The 14189-nt window shown below is 37.6% G+C and overlaps 1 protein-coding gene across 4 annotated transcripts in view; it reads right to left on the bottom strand.

Annotated features, from left to right (window-relative positions):
* Window positions 1-14189, bottom strand: part of OSBPL3 (oxysterol binding protein like 3) — a 94235-nt gene that overhangs the window by 16825 nt on the left and 63221 nt on the right. For 3 of the 4 annotated variants that reach the window (XM_064674733.1, XM_064674743.1, XM_064674751.1), the window contains 6 exons: window positions 14054-14184; window positions 11166-11273; window positions 8236-8370; window positions 7448-7541; window positions 4229-4479; window positions 2279-2416 (listed from right to left, as the gene is read on the bottom strand). In XM_064674733.1, the coding sequence (XP_064530803.1) occupies window positions 2279-2416; window positions 4229-4479; window positions 7448-7541; window positions 8236-8370; window positions 11166-11273; window positions 14054-14184 (857 nt within the window). The remainder of the gene's footprint in view (window positions 1-2278; window positions 2417-4228; window positions 4480-7447; window positions 7542-8235; window positions 8371-11165; window positions 11274-14053; window positions 14185-14189) is intronic. The other variant, XM_064674756.1, reaches the window with a different exon arrangement.

The raw sequence follows: 14189 nt of genomic DNA, 5'->3' as shown, positions 1-14189 counted from the left end.
GCTTCTGTACAGTAAATAACCACAAATCCCTGACTATGAGGGAGGAGACAGCAATCAGCATCTCTGAGGGGGCCACAGGTGGAGAAATCAAGCCACAAAATTCCATCCAGCAACCCCTTCCACTGCAGTAGTGACACCCCAGGTGTTTCTACTGCAAAACTCTAACCACGTACACTGCATTTCATCAGCTTTGGGTGATGGCTGTGCATGAATTAGGGCAACCACCAAAAGAGCAAAGCAAGGACTGAGAGTAAATAAACAAATACACAATGCAGACTATTCAAATGCAATAGTAAATAAAAAACCTGCACAAAGTGAAAGCAGCCACTACTCCTTGCCTTAGAATTCTCCCCTCTGGCTGAACACTAAGAACAGATCAGGACCAGCGCTTTGATGCCTACAGTCCTTTGGGCAACTCTATTTTCAAAGTCAAATTGCTATTTCCCACTATGACTTTAATTCCTTAACCACCTACATGGCTCAAATGCAGTTTTACTTTCTTCTTTGTTACTCACTTTGCAAATCCGTTATTGAGCATTTTTTCCACAGGCTTCCAGTTATTTATTGAAATCCTCTACTTGGTTTAAAAAGAAAGATAAAAGTACTAATTACTCTCAGCTATGGCCTAATCCACCAAGAGCATCACTCACTCTTACATACTGTACCTAGATTAACCCCAGATGTCACTATAATACATGGGTTAAACTTGGCTCTCACTTAAACTGTTATAATTCCAGAGTAAGGTCGTGGTGCTAAGAGGAGTTATTCTAAACTCACTCTAGTAATAGATCAGAATCTTTGTTATTTTATACATTTTGTCTATTCTATGGATTACATATTATCCACACTAAAAAATTATGTATTGCATAAGCAATAAGCAACTGTTCCTGATGCAAAGAGAAATATTTAATACTTGCAGGCTGCATGAAATTTATTTCCTCCCTTCCTAATATTTATCTACCACATACTCTTACAGTAACTTTACCACTCTATAAACTCACGTCACTTATTTCACGTATTAGAACAATACAGCCCAAGCCTCCTCATGTATTAAAAATCCTGCTTATAAAAAGTAGCCTTCGTACTGATTTATCCAAAATTCAGGTGAAAATTTCTCCTTTTAATTCAGTGTAACGTTAAGCTCAGTATCAACCATTTTCACCTTTGTTACTCCAATTTGATGTTACACTGGTAACTGCAGTGCACTGTACATGCAATCTTACTACTGAAGTAGCACAGTGAAGAACCAGATACACTGCTTGAACTTTAAATTTGATTCGTGCTTTGAATGTTTTTCTTTCTGTTGGGTTTTTTTCCCCTCTCCTTATTTTTGCTCTTGCTTGTGGCATTTCCTGAGACCAAGGAAACATCATAGAGCACTCCTTTTTGTCAGCTCTACAACATATTGTGCAAAATGCTGTACCTTCAGAGCTGGTCAAAAATACTTTCCATTTCATAAAGGCTCTTAGAAGTCTTTCTCTGATCAAATTTCTGGGTTGCACACCTCTGCACAATGCACTTGTTTTGTTATGTCTAGACAGAATTAGACACTTTTCAGTCATTCTTACTTTCCTAGGCACCAGATATTTAAGTTTTATACCTCTTTAACATATGTTTCAAGCTTAGCAATTTTGGTAACTTGGCTTGTTTAAATTTAATAATTTTCATCCATACTTAAAAATTATTCTCCTACTGAGGAATTGTCTTCATAAACACTCAGACCATGATGGGCTGTATACATCTTTCACCTACTCAGCTGTGGTACCAGATATGAAAGGCTTAGCCTACAAAAGTATTTGTAGAGGAAGCAGAAATATTTATGGTGCCATAGAAAATACTTGTGGTTGATTGACTCACACAAGGGATATATTTGTTATAAAAGACGATATTAAATAGCTGAAGATACAGTATTTGTAACGATCACACACAAAAGAAAATGGCAAGAATGTAAATGCTTGTTGCAGTCCTGATCAGATTTCAGCATGAGGAATTGCACTCTACTTAACTAAGTTATCTAGTTACTGGAGCAGGCAGCCTGCCAGCCTTTGCTTCTTGAGTGTCAGCTGTTGGTTGTCACGTTCCATGCCAGACTTAGCAGACTTTCCTCAAAAAAACAATTTCCTTCATTTATAATTCAGCAACATCCCTTGATTTTTGCTGGGCTCAGGTTATGAAAAGTAATTTTGTATTTTGCTATTAATTCCAGGGGATTCCAGAAACACATTTAGAATGATGCAACGTATCAAGTAGCAATTCTAGGGGTTGCAGCATACAATACCTGTTCTGCAAAGAACTGGAAACCCTTATCTTCACGAATACATTCATAGGTTTCTCCAAGTACAGGATTAAATGGCTTACTTCCAGCTCGGTAGTAACTGGATGCATACGCAGAGACTGCAAATGCAGCTATGTACACCTGGGAAGAACATGTTTTGCATTTTGATTAACTAATTTATGACAGAAATGAAAAAAAAAAAAGTTATCCTAACATCAGATTCTGTATTTTTCCCATCATTTGCAAAACTATACACGTGCACGTCTCCTGCAAGTTAAGCCCTAGTTCACACATCAGAGAATTATTCAGTTTTCAGAGAGTCAGTCAACAGTCCAGGAATGGAATTCTTAGTGTCAGACACTGCAAATCTCGTCAATCGAAAAAAGCATTTCTGAAAAGTGTTTGAAACAGTTTAGCATTCTGCAACAGAGCTCAAAGCAGTAACCTTAAAAATCACTGTTAGATTTTGTATAATAACTGACTTTTATAGTTATAGTCTGTGATTCCATAGATCTACCAACTATCCTTTATCTAAACATGGCACAGGAAGCATTGTATGAATTTTCACCAAGCTTGCTATTTCTAAGGCAGTTTGAATTAAATTATCTTTTATCTACTGTGTGCTATGACTTAAGCATGAAACTGTTCTTGATTAGGACTGAGACACAGGTAACCCAAGTCAGCTCAAGCACAATTCCCTCTAAACATGAGGATTTAGAATTTGGGGTTGTTTCATTCAAGTATTTTTTGTACTATTTTTCTGCTTTCATTTCATTTTCCTCATCTTATGAAGGTGTAGATGTTCTCCTTTCACAGTTTCAGAAACCAAATCCACTTAAGAAAGTCTCTTTTATGAACTATTGCAATTACCATGCAACATCCAGAAATAATTTTGCCTCAGGAATTTCTCAAAGGCAAAGATTACTCCTTTCTGATGTAATTTCCGGACACTTGGGAAAAAGCTTCTTTTCACTCCCCTATGAAAAACTACTGCTCATTTCCTTTTCCTGTTAGCATATGTTCTCAAGAGAACAAAAACTATGGACTGGAAAACCCCGGTGAACAGCCACACCCTGGGAACAAACCCTAAATTGTCACCCTTGAGACTGTCAGAATGAGGCAAGAGGCTTTTCAGAAAGTATTTGTAACATGACTATTTACATTCATTTATAACCTTATTTTAAGATAAGATATATTGAGTTGAAAAAGCTTAATTCAGTTTATGGGAAAATCTTTATCTTCCTTTTAAGAGAATTTAGGGAGTTTCTAATCCTTTATTTATGGGCTTACATATTAAGTAGCTCTTGTACACCTGGAAGCAGAACAACTGAAATGCATTTTTCTCTTGTTCTTTTCAAGTGCAGAATTCAAAGTTCTGCACTGGCAGAAGATGACACCATTATTGTACCCAACATACAATCGTATTGCCTGGTTTTGAGATCCTGAACATTTTGGATCAACCTCAAAACTTCAGAATACCAGTTCATAAAAAATATTGAGCTCATTTAGTCAATACAGAGATATCACAGTTTTGTAGGGCTGGAAGATCCAGCATCCACTATGTACAAATGTGTTACCAGATCAGGCACCCTTGAAAAAAGAGAAATTGTAGTTTTTATACTCAATCCTCTCCTCCCTTTTTGCTGTAAATTTTTAATCTTACAGAGCAAGAGCTGCAAAACAGAAGTAAGTTCCTTTTCTGTTTAAACTTGCAGAACAGCAAGGTACTTGAGAAAAGAGAGGCTTCCTGAAAAGGCAACAGAAATGATGTAGAGGAGTCAAAAGCAGTGGCTACGTAAATATGTACAGGCACATATTTGGAGAGTTTGCCTCTCTCAGCTGAGAGAAACAGAAAAATGCAACTGAACATCTTCATTTCTTTAGCACTGTTTTTATATTTACTCTATTGCAATTATATTGAATGTTACCAAGTATTTGGAATAACATATTTACCATCCGTTCAAATGGGTTCGCTGTGTGTGCTGCTTTATCCAGTAGTTCACTGTACTCCAGCTCCTCGCAGAGACGCTGAAGGGTGTTAAGTGGTTCATTTAATTCAACTGGCATGGCCACTTTGGAGAGATCCTTTCCGATGTTGTTTCTCAGGATGTTCCATAGGCTGATGTTACTCGTATTAGGACATGGAGCTGGTAAACATGTTCTCCGTTTAGAATTGCATCCAATTCCACTTTCAGAAATACAGTCTGAAAAGGAAGTGGCAGAACAAGTCAATTCACACTTACTTAGTTTCATCCCCCTTGCACACATACATTGAAATGCAACCATCTTTTCTTCTGTCAAAACTTCCTTCCACCCACAATTCATTCAAGTATTTCACTCGTGGTTTGAAGATAGCCTGTTATAAAAATGACAAAATTAAGAACAGGATTTTATGTATTTTAACTGAGGTAAATGCCAGGTACAAAAGATGAGTAAAAAAATTACCTTCCTTTCCCTTAAAGGATGTAAGAAAAGACTCAGACTTTCCATTGAATTTGAAAGAGTAAATATTGTAACCATTTTATTTGTAACAGAGATGGATTCCTATCTGTTTGAGGGACATAAAACCTCCTTCCTTGACAGAGCTTCAATTAAATTGACACTTTTCAGAAGGTGAGATGTAACTTACAGATTTAGGGATAATAACAACTCCTACTGATCTTTTCCTACTTTTTTGAATACTCCTACCAGGGAAATTTACTGCACACAAATTTACATGCAGACTTTTCCACAGTGTTCCTATATCATTTAAACTTTTTTAGTGACGTTAGCTTTGAGATACGCCCATACAGTGATGGAGAAATGATGTGTTTTAAAGGGGGAAAAGCTGTGGAAACTGTGGAGCTATGGGTTTGCTAAAGATAAAAAAAAATAAAAATACTCGAGTCAAGAGTCCTTGAAATGAAAATCTGAAGTCTGTGTTGCTACATCAAGGCCATTGGAACACGATAAATAGTTCTAAGTGTGCCATGAAATGATTTGTAGCAGGATCCAAATAGAGCTACAAGCTTCTGCAACAGGCACTAGTCTGAAGTGATTACATTGCTTAGCTGTACATCACTTTCGTTTCAGAGAGGAATGTGTTTGCCACTACAGGAACATATTTTATCTTTACACATCCTTAGGAGCACCTAGTAAGCTGCTGCCTTAGAATCACTTACTGTTTGGAGACCTTCGGGCATAGCCTCCGTCTGTCAACCCCCATCCTTTCCTGGCTTTCCTCACACAGCTTTGTCTCAGAAGAATTAAAACCACACTGGGCAGCACATCTCTTCTGTGCTGCACATGCCCAAAGCATCCCTGCTCTTAAAAGCACAATTTCAAAAAGCATTTCTTCTGCTGTTCCACTGACATAAGCATGGTGTCAGCAGTGCTTCCAGCAGTGACAGATAACCCCAAGGACAAGCTTCTCCGTGCCTGCTAGCCCACACCTCACATGGAGATTTTAAAGTGTAGTCAGCAGCCTCAAAATTTTGAGAAAGAAGTTTCCATCTTTCCTGCCACTTATGTGGCTGAGTTACTGTAAAAAGGACAGGTGAACTATTTGCAGTCCCTTGCCTGTATCTTTCTTTTTGCATAAAAATGGCATGGGCACTATGAATCAAAAAATCTATCTGAAACAATTATACTGTTGAGAATTAAAAGATTGGCTCCTATACTTCCCTATTGGAAGAATTTATTTAATATCAGAAGAGGCCAAAAACAAGGATGTTCCCTTAGATACCTCAGGAATGAGGAGATACCTGGAGAAGGAGGTAAATGCTAAAGATTTATCCTTGATTACAAGGGATCCCAGAAATGGGATTCTGGCTACTAACTGACTTATTTACATATTCTGCAGTAGCCTGTTAATTGGGGTAAAATGGTGAAAAAACAGAGTAGAGTAAGAACTAAGATATTCAGATACCAAATTTTCTATACACTGAAATTTGCCCACCCCCCATTACAGAAAAGCCTCTGCAGTTCTGTTTTGCAAGAGCTGTGACAAATAGACAGCATCAATACTTAAGGAGATTCGTACATCTGACTTCCAGCTAGACTCAGTGACCTTTAAGGCCAAACTGGACCATTATCAACATCTGGTCTGACCTTCTACCTTACAGTGGCCAGAGGATTTTATCATAATCACACAATTTATGGTGCAGCTAAAGCCCTGTAGAAAAAAGACACTCAAGCTTTCTATTAATGGCAGTGGCAGGCTGCCCAAAGCACAGAAATAGCAGGTACCAGAAGCAGGCGGAGGTACTGCTGATACAGTGACAGCCTTTGTTACAAGAAGATGAACAGTCACACCAATACAGTTTTCTAAGGTCCTGATATGATATGAAATAAATCTGTATTCTTTCCTATCTTACAAAAAAAACCCCAACAAAACAACAAACTCTTCATTTTTGAACAGTTACAAAATACAACAATTCTCCAAGCATATCAAACTACCCAGGTTCACAGGGATCTACGGGTCCTTGGAGATGATCAGGAAACAGTTGCTAGTGAGAAATCAGTGTTCAGCAGTTTTGAAGATAAAAATACATTGTTAGAGTGGGAAGAACATTGTGGTTAGCTGAAAGGAGTTCAAGGCACAAAGCTGATCAGTTTGTTATGATCAATTCTTCTCCCTCTTTTTTTGAATCTCTTTCTAATTTGAAAGACAATTAAATTAGCATATGTACTAACAAGACTATCATGATTAAAACATGCACTAGGCCTGCCAGTGTGCAATTATTCTCACATTCCTTTAAACATGAGTTCTGCTAAAACAACACAATTCTGAATGGGGTTGTTAAATTGCAGACTGAAAAAAACAGTGTGACAAGAAGAAAATTACTTTTTGGAAAAAAAATCAGTTAGGCCTTGCTACTTTGAAAAATCCTGTGGCCATGTGAAACTGAGAGGGAGTGGAAGCTGCACCAAAGAAGTCAAGAAAATAAGTGTTTTCCTGCTGATACAGAACCACTATCCTGCTTAATCAACGGTAGCCAGGCCCTGTTAAACAGTTTAGCCAGAATCTGCTGATCAAAAAAAATCTGAGGCTAAAGAGAAAAAACACAGACTGTTTACATCTCTAAACTTATAATACCTAATTATCTAGTGAGAGAAGAAAAAAAAGTATCCCAACCAAACAGAAACAAAGAAAATTCTCAAAACATGGTATAAGAAAAAAACTGAACACACCTAAAGTTTGTCTTTCATTCTCCATGTCATTGCTTAGGTTATCTTCTGAGACATTATCACTGATATCACTTACATACGAGTCATCATCTGATACCTGAGTGTGGGGGAAAAAAGCAAGATTATATTCATTCATTAAAATAACCCCATATGCATGAGAAAATTGTTACTGTACACTGCAATTATTGTTTTAATATATCGGAACCATTTTCAGTACTACAGAAAAATGCTACAAACCCCTAAGAAGACACCACTGAGTTTAGGAGATATCATCATCACTGAAAATTCAACTACTCTTTTAGTGGAGACACGCTTGGTCTTCTTGGCCTCATAGCTAAGAAGACCAAGCTTTCCTCATATCAAAGACCAAGGTTGTTACGGAACTCAAAAAGAGGTGACAAAATGAGTTAATAAATTTCAAAGTGCACGACATCAGCCACAAGATACCTACAGATACCACAAGGACAGCTATGAATAACTATTTCTGTGATGTGACTCCCTAAGCACCTGTATAATGACTGAAGGCAGACAATACAGTATATGCAGTATCTGCATAGTAGCTACCTAATTGCCATCTGCCTCGATGTGTATATAAGAGTTCTCCATAATTGCTACACCTTATTGTGAAGAGACAATGACAGAAAATAAACACAAATGGCATATTACTTTCCAAATGTTTTGAAAATTCAAATTTTCTGGAATTCTAATGTACAGTTGGCACTCAGAAAGACTACATGTCAATTAGCAGATAAGAAACTACATCAGAATGATACCAATCTTATTGCTCAGACCTCATTTTCTGAAGAACTAGCAGACAGTAGGACTTCCTGTGCATCAAAAAATTCTGTGAGAGAGTCAGCTATAGACAGTCGGCTTTCATTGGAGACCTGGTGAACAAGACCTCTGCCTTCTTCTCTTGAATTTTCCTGTTTAAAAGAAATAAAAAATTTTGAGAGGGGAAGTACCACAAACAACATTTATGCATGCAATTACACAATCATAACTTGAAGGGCTGTAAAACACTGGGAGAAGATTGTACATGCTCCTCTCCAATTTAAGTGAAAGGTAACATGTGTTTCAAAGAGGGATTTAAGACCAAAGTAAAACAAATCAAAGAGAAGAAGGAAAAAAGAAGGCAAAAAAAGCAATGCCTATTCAGTAAATCAGTTATATGCTGCATGTCAAAATGTTTTGCTATTTTAATGATTTAGCCAGATATATACAAGTGTATCATCAAAAAGCCCACAAAAGGACAAAACTCCCACATCTTTATATTACATCCTAGATTCACGCTCCTTTCTGATCTTGGCAAATGAATCAGTCTTTTCCTCCCTAAGCCTTGCTTATTGCAAAGCCTGCAGTACCGTGGTGTACAAAATTCAGAGGGGTAAAGTTGCTTTCTTTATAATAGAGTGTTTTCCTAGCTCTTTTTCTTCACTAATTTTTTATGTTGTTCTTTGGAAAGCTTTCCTTTATATCCCCACCGGAGATATCTCCCATGTTATCCAAAACCAACACACTATCAAAACCATATAAGCGGAATTGCTTTTGCTGCTGGAGGCACAATCTCTGCCACAGAGATCTTGATAACTCCTCCCATAGAAGCTCTACAGACTGGTGTAAGCGAAGTTCCAAAATGTGGTCTAGCAAAGGTGAGGTGACCAGTGAGACCTGGCTCATTCTGTGGATACAGTAAAAAAGTTGGAGAACACTGAGCACTATTGTTTTCCCTGATAACTCCACCAATACAAAGGAAGCTGGCCCAAAGGACTGTATTAGCTGCTTTTCAGCATGAGGTGCTTTATTAACGTGTAACCATGACTGCTCTATCATAATTTTGCAGGAATTGTAGTATTTTATTTTCAGAAAAACATAATGAACAGTCTGATAAATCTATAATCAAACTGACAAATCTTCTTTCAAAGCTTTTCTGTTGGTAGGTTTTACTATTGTATGGAACGTTATTCAGCACATGCTGATAATGGTGACATGGAAAAAAGCCAAACTGCTATACAAAAGACTTAAAAAAACCCCTTCTGATACAGCAGGGAAAAAAGAGGAAACCTCAATATTGTCTCTTCTGTGGGAAGGCAGTTACACTAGCCTACCAGTAAAAAAAAAAAATAAAAAAAAAAAATCTTACACACATAAGCATTGCTACTGGGATTGTTTCCAATACTATTTTGAATCTAAGAAGGAAAGTGAGCAGGAAAGACTCATAAAAGAACAGCAGGTTTTTATATCTAACACATAAGTTTCAGGTTGTCTTCTTCCATGTTCCCACTCTGGCATGATGAATTACAATTAAACTGCCCAACAGACAAACTAAACTTTTCCTTTATGCAAAGGCTTGAGATACTATCTTACACTGCTTCAATTTTCACAGGTCAATCATAGCACCTGATGTATCATTTAGTAACAAGTTCTGTGCAGTGACCCTGTCTTCCTCAGAGCAGCACTACTGTATCACAGTCCTCAAACAATTTTAAAATTAAACTTCTCCAGTATAAGTGATTTTATCTTTAAGTTCCATCCCAAACCTTGCCAGAGGGAATTTGTGAATGAAACCTCTAAGGACTTTCTGAAATCTGTTTCTGTCATGTATGTCTCTATGTGTGTATAGTGCACAGAACAAGTTTCAGAAATAATCCATTGTCACTGCAAGGATGTCCACTAAATAAGAAAATAAAGAACTCCTGAAATTAAATAACAGTGCATTAATGCTTTTCTGGATAGCAGTTTAAGTGTTATTCAAATTCTCATGGGATTAAAAGCAAAAGGCATTAGAATGATCAACTACCTTATGGAAGAAAACCCCAAAAACTGAACAGCTAAATATGACCAACACACAGCTCCACTGAAACAGAACTAAGCCAGAAGTGAACAGATGGAATGACTAAACTGTCTTTAAAAAGAAAAGGAAATAATTAGTTATATAAAACCCCCAGCATTACATCCACTCAAGTTCTAATGGAAGATTTATACTACAAGCACAGCAGAGGTTTCTGTATGAGTTAACATATAGGAAAATCCATCAGAAATAACACTGTTCTGGCTTCCCTCACTAACACCATTAACACTTAGATCTTATGACTTTTAATTACACCATATTCACATGCATTCTGCAGTGAGCCAGAAGACTGTCTGAACATCAATGCATCTCAAAGTGGCTAACTGGATATATAGAAGACTTCCTGCCTTCACAAAAAGAAAACTAAATGGTGGAAAGAGCTCTTGTATGTCCAATTAACTTTGATCCTTTCATGGAAATGTCTAAAAAGTGTTCTAAACCTTACACAATCCACACCAGTAGCCAACATTGTGGGTTAACAATACTTCAACAGTCAACAAAAGGTCTACAGAACTTGAAAGTTAACAAAGGACTAAGGGCGATAGAAACAGCAGCATGAGGGTAACAAAGTGGCAGCTCTGTTCATGCTGAACGAGAAGCAGGCAGGAGGTGAGGGAGAACACCAGGAACCAGTAGCAAAAGGCAACGGAAGGTGTGCTCAGGAAACCTGCTCACAAGGAAAGTCTTTGAAATCAAATATCACACAACGCATCATCAGACATGACTCACAACCACAAAAGCAGACTCGATTTGCTAACACAATACACCACAGGGGAGACATCAAGAAAGGACAAGATGCAGCTACGCAGCGCTGTCTAGATGTAGGGGCTTGAGGAACAGACATCACTGAAAGAGGAAATCCATACCCACCTTCACCAAATCTGGACTTGATTTTGCATTAGATGCTGAATCAAGGATCATAGATTCGGCATGTATTCTGCGTAACCGGTCTTTAAGATCTGTATTTTGTGCTATTGCCTGGAATATTTAACAAAAATATTGGGGATATAAAGTTCTCTCAACTAACTCAAATGTGGGTTTATTGTGTAAACAGGGGTAAAGAGTATTTAAAGTGCAGTATAAAACACCACCACATAATTTTTTACCGATTCAGCAAATCATTTACCTTAAATTCTTCAAACCTTACTCGTTATCTCTCAAAACTATTTTTGTTCAGTGTGAGGGAAAAGACACATAAGTGGAAAAAAAAAAGTCAGAGATGGTAGGGATATTTCAAGGTTTGCAAGCTGATTTCATAAGTTATAAATTAATTTTGTGCATCTTTTTTCTTTTCAAGCTCCCTTCCTTCACCTCCATTTCCAGCCGAGCCTCTCTCAACATTAGTTTTTGCCACATCCAAAAACATTTGATTTTCCCATACTGACAGTTCCCTTTGCCTTCCACTGACAGAGAAATAAGACTTAAATTCTCACAGGTACAGGTACAATTCATGTCCTATCAGATTATAATAACAATGATCAGAATAAAAAGCCTCTACCGCAAACTCATGCTTGTTACATGTTATTTATTCATGCTGGGTGCATCCGATGGACAAATGTCAACTAAAGTGGACTTGTAGGAAGAGAGTGCAACCCTGCCTGCAATGAAAATACCTCTGAAATAAAAGACTGGGTTACTAATTTTGGAACAACACTGAAGACTCAGTGATCTGAATCAATACCAGGACATGGAGAACCCTGCTGTTTACACATCCGTGTTATCCCACAAATGCTTCTGATTTTGGAAGTGCTTTTTGTTGAAAATCACCTTGGGGGCAGGAAAGACAAGTAAGCTCAAAGTGATGATGGAGGGGAAAAAATAATTTCTGGCTTGAACTATATGTGGGCTGAATTTGCCATACAGGTGTTTAGCACTTCTGCATCAAGCATTCAGCACTGTGTTATACCCACAGCATCAGGTAAGTGCAAAACAGAATTTACACAGCTGCCCCATAATAGCATCTTCCCATTTTCATTGTTTGCTACAGAATGTTTTTTTCCTTCTGCTGTCTTCTTCCTCTCCCAAAACCAAAACTACTGTATTTATTCTCATTCTGTATTTGCTTTTCTCAGATTGTGTGTAGGTCAAGGATACTATCTTAATTAGGGAGAAGCACAGCCAGAGATGCTAATTTTGTGGTGTTTTATCCACTTTAAATCTGTTCACTTTTCTTCCCCTGCCAGGCTGATGAGAGAAAAACAGAGCTACGTTTGATAGCTTTAAACCTATGAGTCTGATTTTTTGTTTCTCCTGTACAGAAAACAAATAAAATGAACAACAACAAACATGAAGTCAAAGTCATCAACACAGGACACTCTCGCAAGGAAATCTTCAAAATATGTCAAGTTTATCATATCCATCTTTCCTATGTTTCCAAATGAAGCTTATTCCTTTCTCCTATAGGATCTCTGCTGTACAGGGTGAGAAAATTTCTTTTGGCATCATGGCTTTGCAGATCTGCAGGCCCTCAGAGGCATTAACCTCTGCTGAAACTGCCAAGGTTCACAGATGACTTCTGGATTGGCTACAAGAGGCTTATTAAGTATCAGATAAGACCTAAAAGAATTACTTTTAAAAGACATGTACAGGATGAAGATGGACAACAGAATTTCACTGCCTAAAAAACCAAAATAATTCATGCTAAACTGAGTGTTCACTGAGTTCAGCAATCTTAAAACTGATTTTTTGATATAAAATGGTAGGCAAATAACCCTGGAAAATAAAAGTCACCTATTCAAATATCAAAAGAGGAACATCTGAAAGCCAAAACCAAAGAAGTGCAAGTGAGCGAGTATAGTTATGCACCAGGCTTCAGCTTTCTCTAAATGCTATGAAGATATCATGGCCTTTAAAGGTCTAGGCAAAGAGGTATGTTAAAAAACTATAACCACATGAAGCTTTTGTAAAGCAAAGGGATATTTTCATACTGAAATAACTCTAAGATGATCTGCATCACACTGATCAGTGTCAGAGAGTCTCCCTTGCCTCTGATGCGGTATTTGCAATAAACACTGAAATTTTAAGGCCATAGTAATGATGGCCTTCATTGCTCTGAAATCAGATCACTGTTCAGTAGACACACTGAAACATGACCAATCTGAAAGTTCTGGTCTCAATTACATAAAGCACACCAACCAAACACTCCCCCTCTCCCTTGTTTTAAAGAGCACAATCTTTTGTCATTTAGAACTCTGCCCTACCAGCTCATTCCCTGCTATTAGAGGACTAAGAGATAATTAAGGTTGGAAGTCAATGCAAACAAGTTGTACTAGAATTTGCTTTGCAGTGTCTTGGTGCAGCACGGTGAAGCTCTCGTGCATCAGAAGGGACAGAGGAGTGCTTTCAGCCACTCTCACCTTTACTTTATGCCAGGTCATACAGTGAACACTCAAGTGCTGTTTAGGTAAAGAAAAGGAAAAGGAAACCTGCAAGCTACCAGAACTGGGTGATTAAACAGTGAATGTTTAGAAAGAAAGTAGACTCATAGTCACAGAGCAACCCTCTGATTCTTAACACCAAATGATACAGATTATACTATATACCTATATCAATCCATCTCTCAAACTTCAATGGTTTGACAATACCTTTAACATTTAGGAAAGAGTCTTTGAAAAACTCCATATGTAGAACTTGCTGTGATTAAATTCTGCACATTCTAGCACAGAATAGACACCAAAGAATCAGAAATTATCTACTATAAAATTTAAAAGTAGTATCTGATGACAATGAAGCTCAGTGAATTTCAGCATGTCACTTACAGATGATAAGGCATTCTTCAAGCCCACTATTTGTGCAGATGGAGATGAAGATGCATCGTGCTCCAGCATCTGCTTCAGCTTTTCTCTCTCAGTAGATATGGTGCTGAAAGCTGACCTCAAGGTGAAGTAAACTAGA

Source organism: Pseudopipra pipra, chromosome 1 (assembly GCF_036250125.1).
Source record: "Pseudopipra pipra isolate bDixPip1 chromosome 1, bDixPip1.hap1, whole genome shotgun sequence".
Lineage (NCBI taxonomy): Eukaryota > Metazoa > Chordata > Aves > Passeriformes > Pipridae > Pseudopipra > Pseudopipra pipra.
Note: the sequence above shows the minus strand (reverse complement) of the source record. Positions and strands in the feature narration are given on the sequence as shown.